Source organism: Typopeltis vanoorti, chromosome 5 (assembly GCF_054136105.1).
Source record: "Typopeltis vanoorti isolate ZY-2024b chromosome 5, IOZ_Tvanoo_1.0, whole genome shotgun sequence".
Lineage (NCBI taxonomy): Eukaryota > Metazoa > Arthropoda > Arachnida > Uropygi > Thelyphonidae > Typopeltis > Typopeltis vanoorti.
The window spans coordinates 44,572,711-44,599,480 of NC_143553.1; the positions used below are offsets into that span (position 1 = coordinate 44,572,711).

Consider the following 26,770-nt stretch of genomic DNA (forward strand, 5'->3'; position numbering starts at 1 on the left):
TCTATTAGTACTCTGACTTTTTTTTTTTTTTGCATGTGTGTAGAAACTGTTATTCAAAAACTGACTTTTGTTTCCATCTTGCATGTGTTTCGAAGAACTGATTTCCCCTCCTCCCCCTAAAACTGTGATGAAATAATCTGAATTAGTTAGGAAACTATCCCTTGGCTATTCTTTCCCTGTTTTTGATGTTTCTAGGATTAAGGGTTTTTTTTGACAGTCATAAAACTGAATTGGTTATTTGAAATATTTTTTATTTATTCTAAAATCTTCATTAGGCTTGTTATACTTCCTTTACAGAATCAGCATTTCGTTTCAGTCCATTAATTATGAATTGTGTCGTACAGCAGTGCTATAAGATTTCAAGTTACTTCACTATTCATGAGAATATTGAATGGTAGGTTTCTATTTCGCCAATTGCTTGTTCCCAAATAAACCCCGTAATGAATAACAAATAAATCCACCCCCAATAATGAGAATTTGATTTTGTGAAGAAAGTATTAATTCAATCATTCTCACAGTAAGATTTTTTTTCCATTTACATTTTTGTAGCTGGAATAGCATTTCTATCCAGATTTGCTTGGGAAAGAGCGAAAGATTATTCGGAAATGGAGTTGTACTAATTTTAATTTCACAAAATATGTACAAATCTAATTAAGATTCGTAACTAACTGCTTGTAAATATTTCATTTGAATAATTAAAATTCTATCGTCCCGGTAAACGACGATATGAATTAATTTATTTTTAAGAAATGAGAATACTGAATGCATAATATATGCAATTTAATCACGAAGTTTCTTTCTATTAAATGAGAGTAATTCGTTCAAAGGCTGCATACAAAACATGCTACTGATATCTCTTTAAAATGTTTTATATTTTTTGGGAAAATACTCTGAGAGGAAGAACCTTATTCCAGAGGAAGGGAGCAGGGGGATGGATGAGTAGTATATAGTGTGACGATTCAGAAATTTAAATGAGTACGTTGCTGGTCTGCAGGAGAGTGGTAAAATTACGGATAAAATCTCGGATGCATAATTACGTGCTTGCAGAAGAGATTTCAAGCAGAAACAGGAATGAAAGCTTCGCTAATAAACTCTGTTCTGTATGATGAAGTTTGGAATTGTTAAGGTTTCTGGGTCAGTGGCGAACTCGGGATTTAATCTTGTGGGGAGCCGAGTTGAACGGATAAAAATATTTCTAACGTTCGGTCCACCCGAGCACTACTTCGCCTTGCGTTCACAGCGGACGTAATTCCATAGAGCTATAGAGTATTCCCACCTTATGTGACCGCTAATTCATAAGTAGTATAGAAATGAAGACACAAATATAAATAAAAAATGAGTTTTAATTAGAAAAAGATTTTTTTTCTAGTTTTTCCCCTTTTCTTTGAGGGTGCCAGGGTCCCTTGCCCCTCCCCTCTGGGTGCACCACTGTTCTGGGTAATGATTAGTCTTAATAATGAACAGAACTTTCCAAACCTGTGAGTTCTATTCATTACCAGGACAGATCGAGAATCTCCAATGAATAAGCATTGGTGAAATGAGCTGTAACTTCTACAGCTGAAAAAAGTCAATTTTTTGGGATGCCCTGGAAACCATAGAGGTCATGGTTTGGCCAGCCAAAGATGCAATTATTCCAAAACAAAAAACGGTAACTTTTAACTTTTTCTTGATCGGGGAGGGACTCTCTTCTATTTTTTTTCCTCATCTAATTTGTGCAGGGGATGTTTTCTAGCTGAGCTGAGATTGAGGAAAAATCCTTTTACTCGATCTGTAACATTCTTCAATCGTTACTGTCCACGGAGAATATATAAGAATGATGTATTCAACGAATTGAAAAGGCAAAGGACCAGAGCCTTCAGGAGTATTCTGGTATTTGTTAAGAAGTTAAGGCGATAGAAAGTCCATCCTCAACACGGTAAACGATCAGAGAAATAAAAATGAACATCCGGTTGCAGAATGCGGCAGAAAGCCTTTAGGATAATGACTTGTTTAAGAAGCATTTGTGCGACATATGATAAAAAATATATGGAGCAATTTTACTACTTTATTCAAAACATTTTTTTCTTCTTGGCAAAAGTCAAAAGGCACAATAAAATTTATAATCCATTTATAAAGGAAACTTATAAATGGTGGTGAAGGTTGCTGTTGGAATTCATTACTTTGTAAATAGTGTGAGGGCAAACATCTAATTTAGATGGTATAGATTTTTGAGATGAGCGAGATAAGGGCTATCTCAACTGTAAAGGTATATTTTAGTGGGAGCTGATGAATGAACAAAAAAGCAACATAAACTAGGGATAGGTCTTGGACAAAAGTTAAATAACTTGAGAGATACTAGTATCCACAAGTATTTTTTTTAACCGGCGCAGGGAGGTTAGTTTCTAGTGTGCCATATGTGATATAGGAAGAGCTTCTCCTTGATCATCAGTGAAGGAGTATGAGAAATACTATACCAGGATATCTGTTGCTGATTCTGCAGGAGAAGCGCCTGCATGTAAAAAAGGGCAGCCGCAAAGATGAGCAAATCTATAACTAAAACGTCCAACTACCATTTGTATTTGATGCAAATGTCCATATATACTTTTTTCCCAAGTCCGATCGCCATTTTAAAATATCTAACAAACATCATGCGATTATATACAAAAAGGACTCCGAGAAGTTGGTTTTGAGTCCAAATACGGCTTTGTATTCATTGTCAACTACTTTGGGAGTACTTGGTGGAAAACCACCGTTTGCAGACGGACGTTTTTCTGACAGATGAACTAATTAAATCAATCGTACACACGAGATATTGTAAAAACTATAACACAGCATATTATGTGGGCATGTGAACCAAGAATAAATTGATTTGCTGCATTTCAGATGCACATTATGGTATTTGAAGAATGTGCAGTGTAAGGAAGAATATTAGAGAATTTATCAAGTAAATGGAATAAAAATAGGAAGAGAAGCTAGTTCACAAGAACAGTATCCATGAGAATACCTAATAGAAGTGGCATAAAGCAAAACATGGGAAAGTTATATTAATGTGATTAAATGGGAGAATTTTTTATGTAAATCCCTTCCACATACATGAAAGGTGCTCTATTAGTACAGGAGGGGGGGGCTAATAATTTTAGTTTATATATATTTTTTTAAGTTTTCATTTATGTTCTCATAATCCGGAAGCCCTGCTCTGGAACCTACACTTGCCACTAAACAACCCATTTTCAGCCGTTCAATAAGCAAGCGATGATCTCACTCCAGAAGGCACATGAACATTTATTCTCATGTCGGGATTCGAACACCCAACTTGATTGGAGATCGGGCTGCTATCAACTAGGTGGAAAATCTCAACCTCTTCTGGCCAGCAGCCAGCATTTTGAGGGAGATGTTTGGGACACACCACAGTAATGTAGATTGGTAGATTTGTATAGGATTATCATCACATGTACAGCTGTTAAGTAACGTCTTGAGAAGAAAAGGGCTTTTTCTGGAGAGGCTCATTAGGAACACGGATATGTTTGCACGAGCAAAGGCCGAAGTGTAAATTAGTTAAAAAAAAAATCTACGTTTTCGAGATATGGATATAATCAAGGATAAGGAAAGAGAAAGATAAGTGTTTTTTGTGTGAAGGAAAGATAGGACTTTGCTTTGATTGTATTCAAGTGACAAAGTTGTCCTCATCCCCAATGGAAAACGGGAGATAAGTGTTTTAAACACACCCATGAAGTGCTGGGACATTGGAGAAAAACCCTGAAACTGTGTACTGAACGACCAGAGAGGAGAGTGGCGATCCAAGTGTAAAAGATGAGTGGAAAATCAAAAGATGGAAATTTTGGAAGCGAGCTTCTATCGCAGACTCGATTTAATGACTTTGATATTTCAGAGCAACCATACCGTATGAGTTTCACCAAACCTGTTCGATGGCTAATGTTCAAAATTGGCTAAGCGATCACATGTGGATTGAGAGATGCAGAATCCATATTGGCGGGTACTGATTATTTGCTCAGCTTTCTGGTTTTTGAAGAAGTTGACTGTTGATGACCTTCTCCACTAATTTTATGCAAGCCAACATGTAGTATATTTGATGATAATTTGGATTGTTTACCCACCTCCGAATAGGTTGGATGTAAGATTGCTTCCAAGATGGATGTCTCTGTATATAGATGTAAAGATTTGGAGCACCATCTGTACGAACAGAAGTATTCTGGTATTGGTTGAGAAGTTAAGACTATAAAAAGTATTTCCTCAATACGGTAAACGATCAGAGAAATAAATATAAACACCATCAAAACCAGTAAACATTGCTGCTCTAGATGTGCAGGTTTATTTTCATGTTTGTGATGAAATACAAGAGTATGTAGCGAGTTTCTGTTATAGTGGAAAGTGATTTACCTTCGTAAATGCTAAAAGATCAGCTTTATGTTCTAGTGATATTATAGTCTTAGTGTGAGAAGGGCAAAATCATAGAAGTACAGAAGTTACCCAACGGTTTGGGCGAAGAACTAGAAGGCACAACCACAGCAAGAGGCAAATACCACATTTCCACATACCACGCCATTAGACTTCTTCCTGGTACGATCTAGGAGAGCAAGTGTCAGATTGGTTACTATCGGGTTCAGTCCTTTGTACTGTCTAGTAGTTTGCTTGCAGAACTGCTTCAATTCTGCATCCCCTAATGGGGAGCGCTCTGTATCCCCAAAGCGTTTGGTATGTCTTTTTAAGATCGTATGTATGTTAAGAAATCGGCTGATTTCTTAAATTTTGATGAAAGTCACTACCATATTAAGGTCCAGCTAATATATTCTTCAAATGCTGGCAACAAACTGAATTCCGTATATATTATAATCTGAATTATTTCGGCTTTATATTTAACATATTTGAACAATTGGGACAAAACCGTTACACTACATATTCTCATTGACAGAGCAGCAGTCAGCTTCATCCCTCATCATGCGTCACAGAAGGTAAACATCGGAAGCAGTCTGCAAGGAATGATAGTCCTGCTCGAAGAAGACGGCTAATAAACAAAAATTTCTTGCCAGACTGTTTCGGTTCTTAATCAGGTTTGCTGTTTTCATGGTTGTGTGCTTCTAACTTTCACGCGCGATAAAGATTAACGAATGGTACGCCGTACACCGAGCTGAATACGGTCACTGAGGGAAGGTAGATGACCGACTTTAATTACCTTCTGCGTTTCAGAATCTCTCCAGGTCACGATGACGGACATACGGAAGGTTCATTCTCAATTAGCTGCTGTAATCTCAGAGGAGTAGCTATAAAACCGACAGGCTAACCCCATCTTGGCATTTCTTTGCCCTTAAGTTATTTCTTCGCTTCCTTTGTCGGCGTGTGGTAGTTCCTCGCTATCTCGGATTGGATTTCTAATAGAAATATTAGCTTGCCATCTGGTGATGCTAAAGGTCACACCGGTTTCTTGATTAGAAAAATGGAATTACTCACGCAGTTCTTCCCCCTTTGAGTCGGCGCATAACGGAATTAGTGCGGGATTTGCGATTTGATTGCATCCTACTTTTTTTTTTTTTAATTTCTTGGCGTTTATTTCTGTCTCAGTTAATTAGAGAAGAATGGTAACTTGATCATTGCAAAGCTGTTTGTGAGTAAACTCATGCGAAATTTCATTCAGAATATATTGGAATTTTGTTAGGATTAAAAGACAGCGAAGTTGGGACTGTTATCAATATGTTGTTATAAATGCAACGTTAAGATTCAACTGATGTAAAAAAGTAAGAAGACAATAGCTAAAGAATATTGTTTAGATTTACAGTTTTGCTACTATTCTGTTAGATGCGTTTTTCAAAATGCGGAAGCCATTTTTAAATGAGTTTTTATTTGGAAAGTAAGGTACTGCAGGAATTATTTTTGCCTTTACCACTGAGATACCGAGGAAATTATTGGAATGTTTTTCAGGATAATGTTTTCAAGTCATACCTAATAGGAGCAACTCAAACCATTGTCTTGTTTTCAATAATATTGTGATTTCTGAAATTTATTTTCAGAAATACACAATACCCAAAACTAAAAATTTATTTTCAGACAATTTCTAATGGCATAACCAAATAGAAAGTGACGGAGGAAGTGTACGTAGGAGGTTAAAGTAAAATTTGGATTAAGAGATAGTCTAGCATATCTGTAGGTAATAATCTCAACAGCATAAAGGTTTCAGTTGACCTCGGCAAGGTCCAAGTTAGTAGTGACATTAGTGATGCGATCTTGTGTCGTGTCCACTAGTTATGTACTATTGCGCGATTCTGGATTCATAATCGATCAGCATTGTGAGCAGATTAATGACCATCATCCACAGAATGCTCCGTGGTCTGTCTGTTGCAGAGAATATCTTATCCAATTACTGACAGCAATACCATGTGCTGTATCTGAAGGTTGTGGATACAGGAGAATACTGCTTTTTAAATTTCATAAAAGCGCATCACTTAAATCAAAATGGAGATATTTTTGGTTGCTTTTATTCCCATAATTTATTTCTTCGTTGCAATCGCTAATCATTACCAGCTTTATTCTGCAGTTTTCACTTGAACTACATACTTTAATGTAGCATTATCACCTTGAGCTATTCTCATTTCTGATCCGCGTTGTTCTAGTTTTGTGAACATGTTCTCAACGACTGATTAGATACTCTTGTACCCCTGTATTACATGTCAGCGTTTCAAATGATAGTGCAATATCAGCCATGCAAACCATATCAGTTTAGTCATCAGTATCCCACATGCACCGTTTGTCCATACAATCAGTGTTTCTCCTAATATTCTGTTTTCGATTTAGTTTTTCCGCATAATTCTAAGTATTAAGATATCGATGCAGATATCGATGCTTTTCCTTCTTAGATTCGTCTTAATAGGAATCATATCTCAATATTTCTATGTTATTTTCCTGCTGATTACTAATGAGATGTAGCTAATATCGCATATATACATCGCGTCTTCCTTTCACATGCATCCAGTTTTGAAACACACCTTTGTTTCGCTGTGCACACTTTCCTGTACCGTAGTGACTACATGCACAGTCTATTGCAGGATAAACTGCAAGAGACAAAACTAAAGCCGCCGGGATTTTATTGAAATATTTTTCCTTGTTTAAGTCGCGTCTAAATTTACATAAAGCTGCAATTTTTCACTTTCAGAAATAGCACAAATCACATTCCTAGACTTTCTAACTCCAGATCTAAGAGAGTAAGCCAAAAAAATGCATTCCTTCAATAACTAATGGAAAATAAAAGAAAAACATTCGCATGTTCCGTTGCTTGTTAATTATTCATGGCTTTCCTTCGAGATATCTTCTTCCTTCGGACCGAAAGAATTTCTTAAATAATTCATATGGAGATATGGATGTAAACGAAGGAATATAACAAATACTTTAGTGTGTTATGAACCTTGTCTCGCTGAAAAAAAATGTGCCAGAGATGATTGTATTTCTTCTCTTGCCTGGAAGTGAAATCATTTTCCGTTTAATTGGATTCTCCCGGTGACGTTCGCTCGAATTGAATTTTTTTAAGCTAAAATTCAAATTTTATAGCACTCCTCAATTGCAACCGAGAACCTATAGAGCAATAATATTTTGTCATAAAGCCTTTACAGTAATCAAATGTGCGCTGTCTCTCTTTTTTTCTGTTGGCTTGGCAACCCACGCAGGAACTACTTTGATGCGTAAGTCGCAGCAGAAATTGAAAATGTGCGCTGATTTCAAATGATTATAGCAGCGCATGCAGCAGCAGCAGAGTATTTTTTTTTATAAATCAAATATAATTTTTGAGGAGGATTACCGTGCAAAAAATGTTCCGTATGAAAAGTTTTATATTAAGAGTCGACAAAAGGAAATAATAAATGTGTTATTGTTCCAATATTTCCAGTTTAAGAAGTACACTAAATATCTTTTACTTCCTTAAACATACATTTTTTTTTTAAAGCCGGCTTTGTTTATTGCGTTCCAGGATTCTGCTTGCAAAGAAAGATACTTAGTGACAGTTCAATTTTCTTAAGACATTCTTCGAAACAGATTCTTCTAAAAACAATGTAGATATCGAATAATGCACACAAAAAGACTATTGCATTAATATTTTCAACTGGATTCATCGCTAATACCTTCGATTTCATTAGGAATCTGTTTTTAACTTAAAAATTAATTAGCAAATGAAACAAATCATAAATGATAAATTTATGCTTTGTTTAATTGAAAATAATGAAACAATCTAAATTTGTAAGATATTTGAAGTTTGTTTACCACTCATTAGATGGCACTAATTGAAACCACGTGGAATTATTTTAATTAGTGAAGTTGGAGGGGAAAAAAACAATCCTTCCTATTTGAAATAAATTTAAAACAATAAAAAAAAAACATAACATCACTTAATCAGCGTATACGACGAACTCATGAAGGTGTAATATTGTGAAACGAATTCTCAGCATATTACATTCGCGCCCATTATACATCGCGAATTATTAATTTTAGATGGCGCAGACGAAAGTCCGTTACTTAATGCTCAAAAATACGTCAATTCTGTGTTTTGAACTGCGAAGTAGGCAAAATTATCATATATTATTGAACAATTTCACCTTAAATTTATTTGCATGGTTTGTTTTCCTTCTGGTTATGCAGCTTTCTCTGTTTTTTGTATTTCTTTAAATTTGAGATTTATTTTCGTTGCCCTGTACACCTTTTTGATCCTATCCTATCCTATCTGTATTTTTATAAAGAACAGCTTTTATAACTGATCACTTTCTTAAAGGGCTTTAGAGTTTATTCAAAAAATGTCCATGAATATTTAGAAGAAAATTCTAAAAAAAAGAATCTCTTCGCAAGGGGAAGAAGCATACAATGAATTGATTTGGATGGTTATTACTTTGAGTATAGACGTAGTATTTTAAGGGTAAGTACTTTCGAGGGAGGGGGGGGAATCTTCACTTACAAGCTGCCATTTTTAAACTGCATGTGCGAGTCCACGCTGTTAGCAATTAGTTCTGCTGTTTTCACAATTATAAAAAAAGTTTAAAAAAAAAAAGGTTGGATTTAGTAGAATTGAAGTGGCTAGAAGGAAGAATTAAACGCAATGGTATCGATTACAGTCGGAGAATAAAGAACACTACAGCGGTGTGTGCGTCCCCAAGGACTGGAATAGGAGTAGCAGGGATTTACATACGCGATTGAAAGACGAGGCTACAAAGAACTTCTCTGAAAGAAGTGGTGAAATGAAAAGCTGGTGATAATGAGTGGAAGGCTACTCAAGACAAGCGAACTATTATGGAGGGGAAATTGTGCCGAAATGCACCCCTTGTGGTAGATAGGGGAAGACAAAAGTATCACTGTTGTCAGGAAAATGAAGTCAAAGGTAAGTGTGAAAGTGTACGGAGTGTTGGGATAAGTATATAAAGCGTAAATGGAAGTGGAACAATGAACGTTGCCTAGGCAACACGTTCAGTGCCTTGGGATGCGAAATAACCAGAATGCTTTAATGTGCCGTTGATTTAGCCACAACAAGCGTGTAAGTGCGTCTCATTTTAATCAAAAACAATTGCACTTCTGTCGAGTTGCTCAATAGATATTTGAACATGTAGCGGAGATGTTATTAAATGTTAGTATCTGAGCATAGTATAATTCTAGGACTTTCCCATCCATGAAGTAACTGTCATTCCTCTGCCTTCTCAAGGATTGTTTTTTTTCCAGCATATTCTCTTGAACAGAAATCATTTGTCTTACTTATGTTTAGGATGAAATACTGCAACATTGGGCACCGTTTCATCACTTCGAAGCCATATTTTCCAATGTTGTATAATATAATCACATCCTCCTGTGCAATTTGGGTGCACAACATTGCCAATGTCAATCCATTTTCTTTTCGCTGAGTTTATTCAAGTGAAGGACGGATGGGGTCTTGCCATGGAAAGAAAAGGATTGGTTAATGAGGTCAAATTTCATGTTCGGTTCGTCTTGTCTTTAAAGGATACTAAAGGTTCCTGCCAGTCTTTTTTTTTTTTCGTGCACAGTATAGTTTTATCAATATTTAATTTTAAGAGCGTCTTCCAAAGGTCAACAGAATTTAATAGTTGGGAAAATTTGGGATTTGTAACTGGTGCACTCGTTTTTGGTGAGCCGCAATGCGTAGCATGAGGGTAATCCCAGATTTAGTTTATCCTTTTTATGGGCCTGAGTATTGTGAAAGCTAATAACCGATAGAGAATATCCTCTTTCTATAAGAAAGAGGGTATTCTCTATCGGTTATTAACAATGGATGAGAAAGCACTGGATTTAAAGGATTTAAGCCGAATAAGTTATCCTTCCATTGGTTGTTTCTTGTTGCTGCCTTGTTTATACTTGCACTTGAGGGTTATTGAAACCACATGGTCTGTGGATATATTGAGGAGATCCGTATTCGTATGTATCAGATCTGGATATTATGTCCATTGTCCTAAAATTCTCCATAGAGATTTTATTAGTCCCTAAATGTAAGTCCCCGATTATCATGCTATTATTGTTTCATCTTTATGGGCAATCCTAGCTGAATAAGTCATAATATCAAGGAGTAAAATGAACTTTTAAAAGTGGCTTGAGTCGCAGGCCACTTTTTAAGAGTACAATGCATCATGATTGTTTATGCTGTATTTTTCCAGGCCGGTTTCTGTTTCCGAAGGAAAAACCTGCTACCTCCTTATGATTCTAGTAACTCGGCTTTCATTGAATAAAGTCATTTTTTCTTATAAACGTTACTCTCCTGACTGTTCAAATTCGAACATCTTTTCAACTAAACGACTGCACAGTTCGTCGTTCTTTCAAATGAGATGGCACCTAGGAGAAATTCTCTCACTGGCAAAGCTGTGCAAGTTTTATCCCACTGTGGGATATTCAACCACCAAAAGACAGTTGTATATAAGGAAGAAACAGCTAAAGACCATAGCATTTTTTTACAAATTTCTTCTTTAAGACTATATAAAAAAATAAATAAAAATATTCAAAAAATCAATAGCCTACCCACGGTACTAAAGTACTTTAGGTTTATAACCTTTCGTAGGGGGAGTGACAAAACTATACTCCTTAGTTGCAATATTGTATGAGGTCAAAAGTCACGGCATGAATTGGTTGAGTAATATCATGTCGATTTCACTGTTTTGGTTTTTCAGTCTTCGCCTAAGACTTTTCCCTCACCTGCAGTTAAAGAGGAAAAAACAGCTAATGATCCTCTCGTGTGCAGTGAAGGGTATAGAGCTCATCTTTCCGAAACGGCCTTCGCAGTGGACGGAAGCACTCCACAGCATTAGGTCACTTCTCAGTATTATCCGCTTTTATCATGAAATATCTAGTTTTGCTTTGCTGTTCCTTTACTCTTGAATATATTGATTGTAACTCAAATTTTTGCAATAATTGCATTCCTAATTATCGACTTTATTAATATGCAATATAAATGTTTATAGTTGTGGTGAATAATATATTAAGGTATGCAGGAGTCCATTTAATTTGTCTTGTTACATCTAATTCTGTTGTATTTTGGAGTTGTTTCTGTCTCTCTCTCTCTCTCTCTCTGTATCTTAAAAGCACGTTACTTGTAACATCCAGCCAGAACATTAATATTTCAATGCTTCTCATACTTCCATGCCCAGCGATTTGAAATAGGATTTTATAAACTAGAGCAAATACTGAAGATTAGATTTCGTGCGAGGTACACGTTCCTTGTACAAGACGATTTCATTCACATGGTTGCTTAATTTTAGTAATGTAGGCAATGTCTCTCAAAGAGCTTCAAACTTCTCTCGTTGTGGGTTGTTGATATACAACATACGGTGTTGAGATCAATATGGCTGACGTTAACAGCTTCTGTGGAGACTAAACAGCCTTCGTTGGAATCTATTTAGTAGAACCAGCGACATTCCTCACTGTTACAACATACAAGAGAAACAAGGAATGTCACTGGCTGGACATTGATTCATGTTGAAAACTGTTACGATGACAGCCAGGATTCACCACTTGCTCAGTCTCGAAAACATGTCAGGTAATGACAATGATTAGTTATTTAAAAGTATTGATTTTTGTATCATTTTTACAAAATATTAACTTTGTTTTAAATTGATAATTGAAAAGTATAGCATGCTTAAATTATGAAATCAATTGTATAAATTTACTTAAATGCTCTAATAAGACCTAACTGTATTTAATATTAAAATTTCGAGAATAATTAAGTCCAAACTTAACTATTAGCTTATTATATAATTAAAAGTATTCGAATTTGTGACTGCCCCAGCTTTCTCTGCCAGATATAAATCGGGATTTAAAAGAAAACAATAGTAATGGGTCGCGACATTTGAAACGAGTGAGTCGCCTTGTGTTGAGCTGACACTGCCTTGAACGCTTTGATCGCGTTTATAACTTAGGCAAGGGGGACAACAAAGAACGGTAGAGCTTCCGTTGTTGTGACCCTGTTGACGCACATGTGACGTGTCAGCGTCGCCCTCATCAATAAGGCGTGACATCGATTGGGATGAGGGTTAGAAATAAGGGGGAAACAAACTAGGGAGGGGAAATGGAATGGGAAGAGGGTGAAATTGTGAAGTGTGTAGGAACGCTGGGGCACGTGCCGATGGTGATAACATGTCTGTCTCTTTTCCCCCTCAGGCAGTTGATGGACAACGGGATCCGAGCGATCGAGAAGGGAGCCTTTCGAGATCTGGTTGCCATGGAGAGGCTGTAAGTAGAGACAGGAATTTTTAATACCCTTCATTTACTCTGCTTTCCCTTCCCAACTCCCCATTCTCCCTTCCCTCGTGACCTACGTTCACGTATGTTTGGACAGTGTTCAACCAGAGGCGCTATTGATTTTGGTTGCAGCTTTGGCCACCCAGACCGGAGCTGATTGAGCGGTAACGGTCTGTTAACGTGAGAACCGGGAATAAATGAAAGCCCCACGAAGATCAGACGTCAACTGATTCTTGTCAGAGAGAGGGTCGTCAATAACCACCATAACAGACAAACCTGACCACTACCAGCACGATATTTCTTGTTAGCTTTCTTCCGTTACGCATATTATAGACGTATTACATTCTGTTCTCGATTTCTTTATTAATAGACTCCGATTTACGTAAGAATTATTTACTCACGCTAACTTCCCAACACTTACATTTTGATTTGTAATGCTTGCCGTGTTCACTCGTCCTTCACTTAAGTATCCAAATGACTTCACAGGGCGTTCTTGCATTTTTATTATGAAATCCAAACTTTGCTTGATGAATCGGATGGCATATTTATTAGTAGAATTAACTTATTTTAATTTTTGGTTATGTATAATTCATAATTATTTCATTAGGCTTTAAAATAAAACAATCTCGATTTACAGATTGCGATAAATAGGTTCTTTTACAGTCATAAAATTCAGTTCGATCAGCTTAAATTTTATAAAAGACTGCGTTAAGTGTTCGACAGGTGAACAAAGATCCTTCTCCAAGATCTTTTGAAACGATAGAAAAAAAAAGTTATCTTGAATAATTGATGTTCACACATGCTCAAGATGTAAATATTGCAAGTTACAATATAGTCTATATAAAAATACTCAAAGCTACAAACACGGATCAGAATTAGTTTACATGCTTTTAAAGCGCGCGCGCGAGAGAGAGAGAAATGTGGAGCATTTTTAAGTTCTTTTTTTTTTTTTTAATGCCTATTAAAATTGCTACTTCAAATTCTAGTGCTTTGTGAAATAAGCAAAAACTTACTTAAACTCTTCGATGTATATTATAGCAAAGACCAAATAACACCTTATTAAGATTAATATAAAAACATAACTAGTCAGCCATAGTGGACATCGAGTCCAGTAAAAGTTCCATGCTGGTCCATTCTTCCTATCTGAAAATAATTTGCCATTAGTATATTTTCTTATAATACAAATATGGTGACTCTTCAATAACTTTGTCTGGCTATCCATCATATTGAACTCCATTTAATACAGTCTTTCATTTAAATAAATAACAATTATTTATTTAAATGAATGCTGGAATTTATAATGAAATATCCCATCTGTTGTGAGCATGGAAATTATTATAAAAATCGAAAAGAGAATTCGATCCGCTTATGAATGAATATTGTACTGTATTTTGTAATGCTGTTTGTAACAAGATTATAAACAGATGCAGTGGTGATACATAAAATTGAATATTATACACCTGCCTGCATTTTGGGTGATGTCATATGCACTAAGTGTTTATTTTTATTTTTTTGATGAAAAATTGTTTTGAAATGAAAACAACGAAAGATAATTTCTCCTAATGGCATTCTAAATATTTAATGTAATAGCAACGTAATTAATTATTTCGGATTGAGTTATTCACAATTTATTTTGAGTCCCTTGTAGGAACATATCATATAAAAGTTCTCAGTCAAACTTCAAATGAATAATAACAGTTTCTGATATCCCAATCCATGAATATACAGGTGTCTTCTAAGAACTGTACAATCACTTTGTAATTTATCGTTTGGATTTGTCCATTTTATAGTGATGGAGGTGGATTCTTCCTTTCACTAAAGATTAATTAATGAGTAAGAAAAAAATATTTATCAGCTATATCTCGCAGCACACAAATATATTTCAACACTTGAAAAAAAAATATATATAGATATATATGTACACACACGTAATGCGTTTTAGTTCTATTAATATTGGCCGCAAGTGAATTACAGTAACTGAAAGGTGCGACCTCGAAATATAAACAGTGATTTATTTATTTTTATCCAGTTTCTCTCGCAACCATACTGTGCTATTAAAAACCTCTTCATAACACGACAGATCTTACCAAGTCGTTTACAACTAGTTAAATAAAGCGAACTGTCGTTGGCTTTCTTCTCTGGAATACTTTCTTCAAGGTCACAAGTCCTCTGACAGCTTATAAAGGACGCACTCCCACAACGCCTTGATTTATTGGGATTTACAGACTTGGCAATAATGAAATATTATCTTCATTTGAAAGGGGAAACGATTTATTGCGATAAACTCTATTAGAATAAAAAGGAGTCGTTTTTCTTTGCAATGGTTGTAGTGAATGGAGACGAAACGTTTGAAATAATCATCGCATCGCCTTGATTTAATAAAACATTCTTGCTTGAAAGCACCGGGAACCACCCTGGGTATCGAAATCCGATCGGAGTGAACGAAAAAAAAATCGTATGAAAGCCATCGAACAAAATAAGAACGACTGTGGTATAAAACCACAGCAAACTCACCAGAAACGCTATCTGCCGTGGTTCCTTGGTATTATATTTCTCTTAATGCCATTTCCATCAATAAGAATGTTTTGGGTTGAAGTTGGAGAAAAATTTTCGTGACTTGAAAGCGAGAGGTCAAAGGTAAGCATAGATGTGAGGGGGTCACATAGCGACCTCATTCATCATCTTTCCCCCTTTTCTTTGCCTTCAGAATTGTGGGCTTGTTCAGAGTGTGGGGTGAAAAAAGAAAGGAAGAAAAAAAAGAAGAAAAACTTCGGCAAAGCAGTTCAGCTCAACAGTGTTGCCGATTCGGTGATGGAGTGATGCAAGCGTGCACATCTATCAGCCGGGAAGTAATGAGCGTGACGTCATCGTGCCTCTTCCCTCTCCTAAAGACAGATGGACGAAGTTGATTAACGACGAGCGCAATGAATCTTGAAGCACAGTTAACATGAAGCGAACGGCATTAACATTCCGTTGACATGCTGAAGCGGCGAATTCCAATGATTTTCCAAGATCCAATTGAATTCACTCGGATCACATCAAAGGTCCTATTACCAGATAAAAGAAAGTTTTCTTTCTTTCTTCGCTTTCTTTACAGGAAACTAATGGAATATAAGAAACTAAGCTTCGATTTTATTTGACACTGTCTGGTCTTGAATGCTTTCATGTTATGCATGGGTATATAATGGTCGCTGTTGGATCAAATAATTAGATATTGTAATGTTTGATTTAATAAATACGGTTTTAACGTATTGTATAATTAATCGAAACTGCACTGATATGAAATAAGTATGAAAATAGATGCGTCTAAAAACAAATTACAGAACGAAGTTATGTTGATTTGTTTTCTATCGCAAAATCTCGCGAGATTTGAAGAAGTCTCGTGTAACCAACAAAACATTCGAGCGACATGTATTTGTTACAAATCTCAAAATTCTTATTTTATGAATTAATCCTTCAGTTTGCATTGCTGTGACAATTGAATGAATGATTGTTTTTCACTTTACAGTTCAATGTTTTTGCATTTAATTCTATAGGCTTGCAATCTTACCTCAACGAAATTTGCATAGCCGTGTAATAATAATATAATTTTCATGTACTTTCTACATAATGAAAAAAAAAAAAAGGTGAATATTTGTAAGGAAGTGCTTATTGTTCAATTTTCTTCAGGATTAAAAAAAAATGTAAAACATTAGCCACGGAAAAGGCACTAGAAAAAAAGTTTTTCGATATTGCAGAAAAAATATTTAATACTAAGGTTACTGAAGTAGCTGTTAACAATGAATTGGTTGCGAGAAGGATATTCTGCTTTTCTAACCTTTTTAATTTTATACGAAAGATTCCCGTTGTAGGCATTAAAATTGAAAACTAAGTTTATGGAAACCTTCCTGCTGAATTTGAACTATCTCAATACAAATTGCAATTCATAGAGCACTAATCTTGATAATCTCGGAGTCATCGGAATTTTTTGTATGTAAATGTTGGGTGTATTTTAATTTCTCTCTTATGGAAGGAAAAAATAATCGAAACAGCACGGAAACATGACAGGAAGTTGGGACAGTTGGTTGCATGCATCAGACAAACATTCCTGGAGTGATCGGACTCGAAACATCTGTTCGAATATAAGTAACATGAGATGAATCGAGTCCGAAAAGCAATCTGTGCTTATCCCTCATACGGATACACGGAACAATAAAAACACTTTATCCGTATGCACTTTTTGGAGAAGTGGGTAAGTGGCTCGCGAAGGAAAGGAGTTCAGACATAAGGAAGTGTACGAACTTTTAGTCGCAGTGCCTCAGTTCGCTAATCCATGATCATTTGTTATCTGCAATGAAACGATTCCAACGTGGTGCAACTGACGCGGGAGAAAGGGGGAGAGAGGAAGGGGTGGGTTTGGTTCACGGAAAGAACGTGAATACTGCAGTCTAATTGCCCGTGTTCCCACTCAGACGTGTGTCACGTGCAGACACAGATTCCATGCAAACCGTACAACACGGGGAGATACCACAGTTGCCGGTCGTGACTCACGAAGTGCGTGCGTGATTGGTACGGTAGGAACAGCACAAGTGCGTGGACACGTGGGCAGGTGGATGCCGGTGCCGAACAGGTGATGAGAGAAAAGTGGATGCAAAACCGTCGAAGGGCCTCCCGTCCTGACGAACGATGCGAGTTCAATTCGCCGAGCGGGTTGCCCGTGACATGCTGCACCTGTGCTGGCCATTTACCATTTTCTCTCTTCCCCTTTTTTCAAAGCCGGGAAAGTATATAAACCGTCATCATTTGGTTCTTCAGTTTAAGAGCATTTCATTCGATCTATCTTGAATTAAAGAAGCAGCAAATAGATGATGGCGCCACCTGCTATTCGGTGGCATGCAAATAATGCGAAGCACAACTACTGCATTTCCCATCATTCCATAGCATTTAAAATAGGATACATTTTTGTATTCAATGGCATTTCGAGAATTTTTGATCTTTTTAAAATCTTGTTTTCTTTCTATTAGGGCAGAAATATTTACAACAGGACGTATGATACTTTCATCTTTGTAATTTGAAGAAGTTATTTAAAAAAAACTTGAGGAAATGAAATGAGTTGGCATCATTAATGATACCAACTCAAAGTTAGTATAATACGCTTGTTAGTTGATATAACTTTAAACTTCACCACCAAGTTGCGCATGTTTGTCAGTTACTAGCTTTGCCTCGGCATAAAAATGCATGGATTTAGGAACACATCTTGAGTTTGTTGTTGGTTTGTTTCAAAATTACAGCCGAAGGAATAAAACCAATGAACTATGAGAACAGTGTATGATGTTAATGTGCTATCTTTGTTTCTAAGGTAATTTAATGTAAAAACCATCGTCTGAACAGAAGGTGAAGAACCGTTCTTTTCTCTTTAATGGAGGTAGAGGAGAAAAAAACCGTACCGGCAATCCCAAAAAACATCATACGGCCAGAAGGTTCACAGTTTTTCCATTCAGGCAGGACCTTTACATGTATTCTCAATGTTAAAAACTTAACAAGAAGGGATCTGTATGCAGCATTTGCGTGGGAAGAAATCGCTAATCAATTAAAAACGTCTCCGTTATATCAAAGTTGAGATTTGATAGCGTGTTCACTTCTGTTTTCGAAACATGTAACAAACATTTTAAACATTGTTTTTATTTGAATATAAAATCCAAAAAAGCTACGAAGAGTGTTATATCTAGTGCAAGGGTTTGTATTTATTTTCGAGAACTAATTCTAAATGCACCGTTTTTTTTTTGTTAAAGACTTAAAATCCAAACACAACTTTTTCTAGCATTTCAACAAAGAAGTTTATTTAAATACTATTAATAAAATAAAATATAGTTTTATTCGAAATATTTAAATATCCAAATAAAGCTTTCCATTGTATTTAATGGTGAATTTTATTTATTTATTTTTTTTTTTTTAATCTCAAAGCTCCTACACATCCCGGCCACTGAATTAGAAACATTTATGCAGATGTACGTAAACGTCACGTAAGCAGAGTATATGCGAAATACTTGGTCACGTGCGTTACCAGGTGTTCTAGGCAACTATTTAATAATGCCGATGGTAAGTAAACGTCAATTACATTGATATCACAATGGAAAAAACAGATGATCTCTCGGAGTTCGATAAAGGGCTTATTGTGGATGCCCGTCTAGCTGGTGCCACGATTTTCAAAACAGCAGAGCTGACTGGTTTCTCAAAAGGTGAGATTTCTTGGGTGTTGAATCAGTAGGAAAATAACCCGTATTGCTTGCTCAGAGGCGTAACTGGTCTTAAGCTGATCTCGTTCCTATGTCAAGAAAGAGATCGACGTCGCCTGAGAAGACTTGTGCGGACAAACAAAACCTTCTGTGTGCAGCAGTTGACCGAAGCATTTAATGAAAGCTGTTCCCAACCCCATATCTCACCGAACCATGCGCAGGAAATTGAAGAGGATCGGTATTGGCAGTCACATGCCTAAGGTCCAACACGGTATTAAATAAGTTTCTAATTTAGTGTCCGGTATGTGTAGTTGAATGGCCGTGTTATGTTGCTACAACCATATTATTCTAAGAGTGATTATCTGAAAAACTATACGTTAAAAGTTAAGAAGTCCCAAAGTTTATATTTTATTTTGCAATTGTAAGTGTTAATAAATGGTTGTTCAATTTGTTTACTCTCCTCACTGTACATCATAAGATATGGCTACAGAATTTACGTGTGCCTCGAACCTCAGGTAAGAAGGAACATTCAATTCCTTTTAAGTTATTTTTATTTTTTTAAATGTTTTATGGAAAGGATTTCTGTCTGTAATTAGTTCTTAGTTCTTTCACTTCAAATTGCCAATTATTAATATCCATTCGTTATGTATTTACTCCGCATTCAGAACACAGTCAACTCAGTTGACCTGAGATTACCCAAGTTGACCGCTGATTGATAAATGGATATTAGGGCTACGAGAATTCCTAAAGTACGGTCTTATTCTTGTTATTTTGTTGGAATTACTACAAAATCATCATTCAAAGTCAATATATTAAGTCCAGTTTTGTTCTGTTTAGTTTGTCTTGTGGGATGAAGAACTCGAGTTTACTGGGAGAGCAAATAAAGTCTGCCACAACCATATGAGACCGTGTAACTTATCTTCATTTGTGTGTGTGGGGGGACTAAATTTTTTGCATCCTATACACATTCACACCCCCAGGTGTTTTTACAGTTTGATGCTTAAAAAAACGCCATGATCTTCATTAATAACCAGTATCCTTAAACATTTTATGAAAGTCTTTAAGAAGTGTTTTACTGATGGACTTTTTTAGAAAAACATTTGGAGTCTAACATTGAGGCCATTGATGTAAATAGTGAATCTTAACAGAAGTCGCGTAAACACACATGGAAACTCAGACTAGTGTGTTATCAAATGGCCAACCATAGTAGCTTTCAAAAGGTGGATGGAGTTGATATTTGACGACTACTTCACCTGAATATGGAGAAACTGACAAATGAAGATCTTTTGGCGTCGAAGGAACAAGCAGATATGAAAGTTATCTGATAATGATGACGTGTAACTTCCTTGAACACTTGTCAATGAAGTACTTAGCATTGGATGCGGTTGAGATCACAGCTGGAACAGTAAGGCTGTGGAGCTTCTATGTATATTTTTTTCTGTTAATTGTGAACATTTTATCTTCAAAACAGGAGTTTGCAGATATAAACGCTTTAGGAGGAAAATGCCACCTCCAAATAAGTTAGTTAGCTTTATCCAAAGACTGGGAAGTCTTTCAATTCTAGATGCATCAATCGTTGATATAATAGTTCCAGATCGTCAGAGGAGCTCAAATTTATGAGGAAAAGAAGTTAGGCCTTAAAATGCTTTAGAAGACTTTACAATGAGAAGGTGGGTGTCAACGTAACAAAGCCCTCCATTAAGAAAACCCCGAAAACAAATTTTCATTTGAAATAAATTTTCATTAAAATTTCAAAACTTAATCAGTTTTGTAATGAATTATATTAACTTATTTGAAACATTACTCGAAAATGTTTTCTAATTTTCCCATGAAATTAAAGCATGGAAACTACCAGATGGCATTTGCCATTGACATGTGGGAACTGTCGATCGCCACTTGTGTGACAGTTGAGAGAGAGAGAAGTTATGTTAACTGCAGTCACTTTCGATTTATGCCATAACTGGAGGTAAATTGCGATATCTCACGAAGAAAAAAAATTACCACCAGAAGAAATTCAATTGTTGGAAAGCCGGAATAAACTCATTTTTGTGTGAGGTCGAAAGCCTTCTATTAGTAATATAGCTACTCGAGTATGAACTTAATACATATTTTTAATGGATTACGGATAAAAACATGAATGTAATGACGAATCACATTGATGCCCAGAAAACAAGGTACAGAGGAATTTGACGTTTTCACTATAAACTTACGCGAGAAGTTATAGTTAGTGCAAAGTACTAACTATATATCTATTTGATATGATTAGTATTCGCAATCAAAATGAATATCAGAAACAAATATTTTACTAAAATGTTCATATATTATTTCAGTAACACATGATTGCTGCGTACTGGTTATATTCAGACTAAATGTGAATGATTTGCAAGTATGATTTATTGCATGATACGTTTCGAGGTATTTTATATAAGAATTGCATTGTAATTCCCTGTGAAAAATGCTTCCATTTAATAGTCTTTAAAAACCGAAATATTTTCATGTGAATTCTTTTAAATCTGAGGCTACATATTGTATGAAATCCTTATTGAATTAAGAAGTTGCGAGTCACAATTCGTCATGGCTATACATAACGAAGATCTAAGTTTGTTATCAGAGTATTTTTATAATAAAAAAAATCTGTGGTATTGTTCATTGGATTTCGAGCCACTTTCACTTCTGGAATTACTGCATCGGGTGAATGGATAAACTTCGTTGAACTGTGGAAAAACTTTTATTGGGATTATATTGATCAAGTGTATATAATAAACAACTAAGTTATATCAAATTATATACACTTGTTCAATATAATCCCAATAAAAGTTTTTCTAGAGCTTTTTGGTCAAGAAAATTAAACGTTTTTTAACATTTTTCGTTGAACTGTGTTAGTCATGAAAACCATCCAAAGTCATTTTACATCGTGCTACCGAGAGGAGATTTGAGAAAGGGTTTCAAGAAGTTCTTTAATCTTAAATTAACTTGAATTTTAAAAATTCTCCTGTTAACTTTCATAGTGTTTTGCCATTGAACCACGGAGGTCAATCATATCCTATAATTTTTGGAATTTCGCTTCGAGAACTAGTAAGATGAAATTGTTGAGCTGTCTCTTAAATGTTTTCAAATGACCAGCTTTCAAATGATGCTGAGAGTTGGTCGTTCTCTTCAAGTGAGTGTCGAACATTAACCCTTCCAAGTACAAATATTGAGTAAATATATTGTTCTAAGAATGAGTTCAGCTTCAACTGCATTATTAATAAATAGCAGGAGATATTAATGACGCTATCGAAAGAAAATGCTTTCACATTATCACCGAATTCCTCGTACGGGCTTGCTAAGGGATCATTTTGTACCGTAGAGGTGAACAGACGCGTGAAGAACATCGCCATTTTCGAGGCACTTGCACGCTGCATGTAATTGCACTGTAAAGTGTTCTGGCAGTCTCTAGAGCAGATATTGTTCTGCTACTAAGACGCTGAACGATTTCGGCATTGCGACATAATGGTAGACGCGGAAAACTGTGGCTAAGCTCAATAATTGAAAGAAAGAAAGGCAATCAAGTGGTACACCGCCGACCCGATGACCTCCGCCCGGTCATTATGAGAGAAAACGACAGCAGGATTCCTGAAAGGGCATTTTGCTGTCGTCCGAACAATCGCTGCTTTAGGAAAGATGGTTACGTATTGGGCAGTCTTGGAAGGGGAAAATGGAAGTAATCCCAGAGTAGTGCTGCAACTGAATTGTAAAGCCACGGCTACTAGTGGATGGTGAAAGCACCTGACGGTGAGAATGAAGGAATCAAGTGAAACATTTCCAATGCAAAGAAATACTCTGTATTCCCCCAACACCAAATGTCTCATCTTACCGGTTTTCAAGTCGTATCTGCTACGTGAAAATTTTCTACTCCCTACTAGGTTTGTGATCTCCCACTTTTCCCTCTGCGGTGCCACTTGATGGCGAAAACTAGCCTTTAGGATTTATTGTCTAGTAAAGTTTCACGTAGTATACGTCTTTCATTCGGAGTAACACACTGCTGTGTTCTTCCTTTTCAGTATTCCTAAACAGGAAAGGAGAAAACATCCAGATTTGTTATGATATGAGGTGGTGACCAGTATGAACTTAGTTCATATAAAGTCACCGTTTCTGTGCAATAAACAACCTACTGGGGAAAAAAAAAACTTTCAACGTTCTTTCATAAAGAGATGAAATGTCTTTCAACACTGCAGTTTATGCGGGAGGATGGGTGGAAGGGAAACCACTACTCTGAGTTTGCTTAAACGTACTTTAAAAAAATCCCATATAGATTTGTACGTACGTGATTATCTAGGAATGATGAAGATCATACACCTACTTGCATAACCACACCAATATTCGCTTAACCAATTCCACTGGCCCTGACAACTGTCTACAACGAAAGAAATAAATGAGTTAAACATCTAAGTTAAATGATTGTCACTTAACTTTACCTCACGCAAAAAAGGCGATCTTAACGTTTTTGAGACTGCGGTCAGCAGAATATATTTAATATGCAGTAAACAGATAGTAGATATTTTCATTGTCCAATATAAGATCACCACCCTGCTTATTGGAAGCCTACAGTGGCTCGACAAAGTTGTTTGGTCTCAGTTCTATAATCTTTACCTTTAATTTATCCTTTTTATCTACTCTATCTCCTTCGAGCTAATAGGTTTGCAGCCTTTCATGTGTATGTAATACAATTAAAAAAAAAATGTACATATTCACATTTCGTAATGAAATATTTCATTGCTGTTGAATACGGATTTATACACATTTATTACATTTAAAATGTGCTAACAAGGGCTAGCATTCTTATTTGATTCGAGATTATTTGAAAACATGAACTTCTTGCTGAAAGCAATTTAACACATTTTGCCTCATTCCTCCACCAAAAATCGTTCGAGTGAAAACAAATCTGAAATGGTTTGAAAATTTTAAGACATTTTTAATTAAAACATTTCTTTAAATATCATTCAGAGAGAGAGGGAGAACAGTTCAGTACGGACGGACAAAACGAATGTACTATGGATACCACTAATTTAGTTGAATACAAACAAACAATCGACGGAAATGAAACCAACAAATCCGAATCACGCACACAAGATTATCCTCCTTCACCGACCGAACCCATTTAAATGAGAAATCACTATTATGGAGTATAAAAATAATTTTTTTTAAATAAAGACCAAATAATACTTATTTTAGTGTTGTAGCGCGAGCCGACCAATCTACGAATCCTGACTTTCTTCAAGTTTTTTTTTTTAATATAGCAAACACATAGGAGAGACTACTGGTTCTTTCTAAGTCAACATTTAATGCACAAGACAATTCCAGAATGTGTAGGAGTATCTATAAGACTGAAATTAGTAATATTTTCAATCTCCAGCTATAAAACTGCACAATTCTCGCCTTCTTTTCAGCGGAAGGTCTTCCGTATCCTGAAAACAATGATTACAGGAAAAAAAACTGTCCCGTTTAATATAGCAATAGCCAAGCTGGCAGTGGAGTCAACTGAATCAATTTCTATCGAATAAGAGAGAAATTAGTCAAAACACTAAAACTATCCGTGTACAAGATTGTGTTCAAATCGATTTTACCTTATTAATCTGAGAATTTAATCAGAAATAAAATACTTAATCAAAAACTCGAACCACAGACAACAGTTCTGAGAAAAATTAGAAGATTGAACCAATAGTGACAGAATTATATGAAAAACGACGATATTAGAAAGGAACTTGACCTTTTTTAATCTTCAAGAATGTGTTAGCACAACTGACCTAAGGTGGTAGAATAATTTAAACAAGATGGAAGAGGATAGGAGAACAAGTATATTTGATCACAAAAGACCGAGGAGAATGACCAAGATCTCGATCAATTGATTCAGTTAATGGTGCCTCAGACACCGGAATGTTGTATATGACCATGTTAGATGCCTTATTAACCCTAGATTAATGTGGAAGAAAATCGGTGATAGGAAACGAGTAATAATGCAAACTTAATTAGGTGGTACCATCATAGTATCATACACTCCCACTTTGAATGGTACTCATTAGGAATTTGAAATTCTATCGCTGACGCATCAAGAAGGCCATTTACTCAAAACTTGTCTATTTTTAACGAATTATGCATTCCTGTTTCACATCGCAATTTTCTTATATTTAAAGCAACTGTGCATAAATTAAAACAACTATCAAAACCAAACGTTATTCACTGATTTTAGTGCTCATAAGAAAAATCATCAGAAGCCAAATTTGATCTTCTGCAACTAGACCGATTTCGTATTATTCGATTTTAAGAGGCCGTCTTAAATCTCCACTGATATTCAACAAGCCAGTGTTTGCGAAATATGAAATCGAATTAATAAAAGAATACTTTGGGGGAACGACCAAAGCATTATTTTCTTATTTAAGCAACTCTAGTCTTATAATTTATACACCATTTTTTTAACCAATAACTGAGATGTACTTGTTTCTTTCTTAGTGATTAATATCCCCCTGAAAACTACAGTCCAAACGGAAAGGAATTTTATGAGAAGAAAGGAGATATTTTTCCTTCAAAGAGACTTCGAAGGAAACATTTTATCTTTCAATCAGCCAGTTTTGGCCAGTCATTCATCCGTTATACCAACATGATCTATCTCCCAGAAACGTCCCATATGTTAAAAAAAAAAAAGCCAAAGAAATCGAGAGTTTGACTGCCATTTTTGATGTGGCAATTTGGTTGACATTGTAAATTTTAAGTTTCACTTAGAATTTAACTAAGATCAGCGGAAGACAACCCTCCTTTTGCGAGTTACTATCTTCCAATAAAGCTTCACCTTAGATGCAGCAAATATGCTTTATTTACATACAATGAAATAGCACAGCTAACACCATCTCTTCCTATATTGTAGTTAATGTGACCATATTAATGTGACGGAAGTGATTACAGCAAATCTGAACTCAGTTATACGGAAAATATACTTGTGTACTGCATAACGTTAACTAGTCTAATTAGAATCATGATTCATTGTGATTAGTTCAATTTACATCGATTCATTGAACACAGTTTACTGCTTTTCAGCTAGTATAAACGCATGCTAATGAATGAGTTAACTGAAGAAGTATGAATAACCCATACAGAATCATCCAGAATAAATAAATTCCGCTTCCCTTCTTGTTTATAACAGAAACTCTCAATCTGGGGACTCGAATGGTTAATTATCTAGTTTCTTACCTTTTCTTTCTATTCCGCAGAGATTTTAACTTTTGAATCCTGTAGCTGGTGCGAAATGACACAAATCGAACATTATATACTGTACAGATTCAGCGTAATCTTTTTATTCATTTCGAATTTGTAAGCTAAAGTTAAACAACTGGAACATCTTTTCTAGAAAAAAGATGATAGTTCTTCATTAAACGAGGATGATTTAACACACACGAGCCAAAATATTATGACCACCTACCTAGTAGGAGGTCATATTGCGTTGGACCGTCTTTAGTCGAGATAAACGCTTGCATTCTTCTTTGCATTGACTCCACTTGACCATAGGAGGTGTTCTGCAGTATTCTGGACCAACAAGACAGAATAACTCCCAGAAGTCAACGACAGATTGAGGCATTGACGTCGACCAGCAGATGCTGCGTTCCGTATGATATCACAAATGTTCGTTGGGGCCAAATCAAGAGAATCAAGCGGACATAGATTACTCGAAGATACTCTTCGAACCATGCTTACACATTGCGAGCCTTGACATGTTGTCTTGCCAGAAACATCCACTGGACTACATTGTCACCATAATATATTATATACTTGGTCTGAAACAATCCACAGGTAGGAGTTAGCGGTCAAGGTGTGTTCAATGAGGATGA

The 26,770-nt window shown here is 35.9% G+C and overlaps 1 protein-coding gene across 1 annotated transcript in view; it reads left to right on the forward strand.

Annotated features, from left to right (window-relative positions):
- The window catches only part of LOC150106349 (protein slit-like), a 427,776-nt gene that overhangs the window by 85,406 nt on the left and 315,600 nt on the right, over positions 1 to 26,770 (forward strand). The window contains exon 3 of the mRNA XM_090392392.1: positions 12,616 to 12,687. Within this exon, the coding sequence (XP_090248518.1) occupies positions 12,616 to 12,687 (72 nt within the window). The remainder of the gene's footprint in view (positions 1 to 12,615; positions 12,688 to 26,770) is intronic.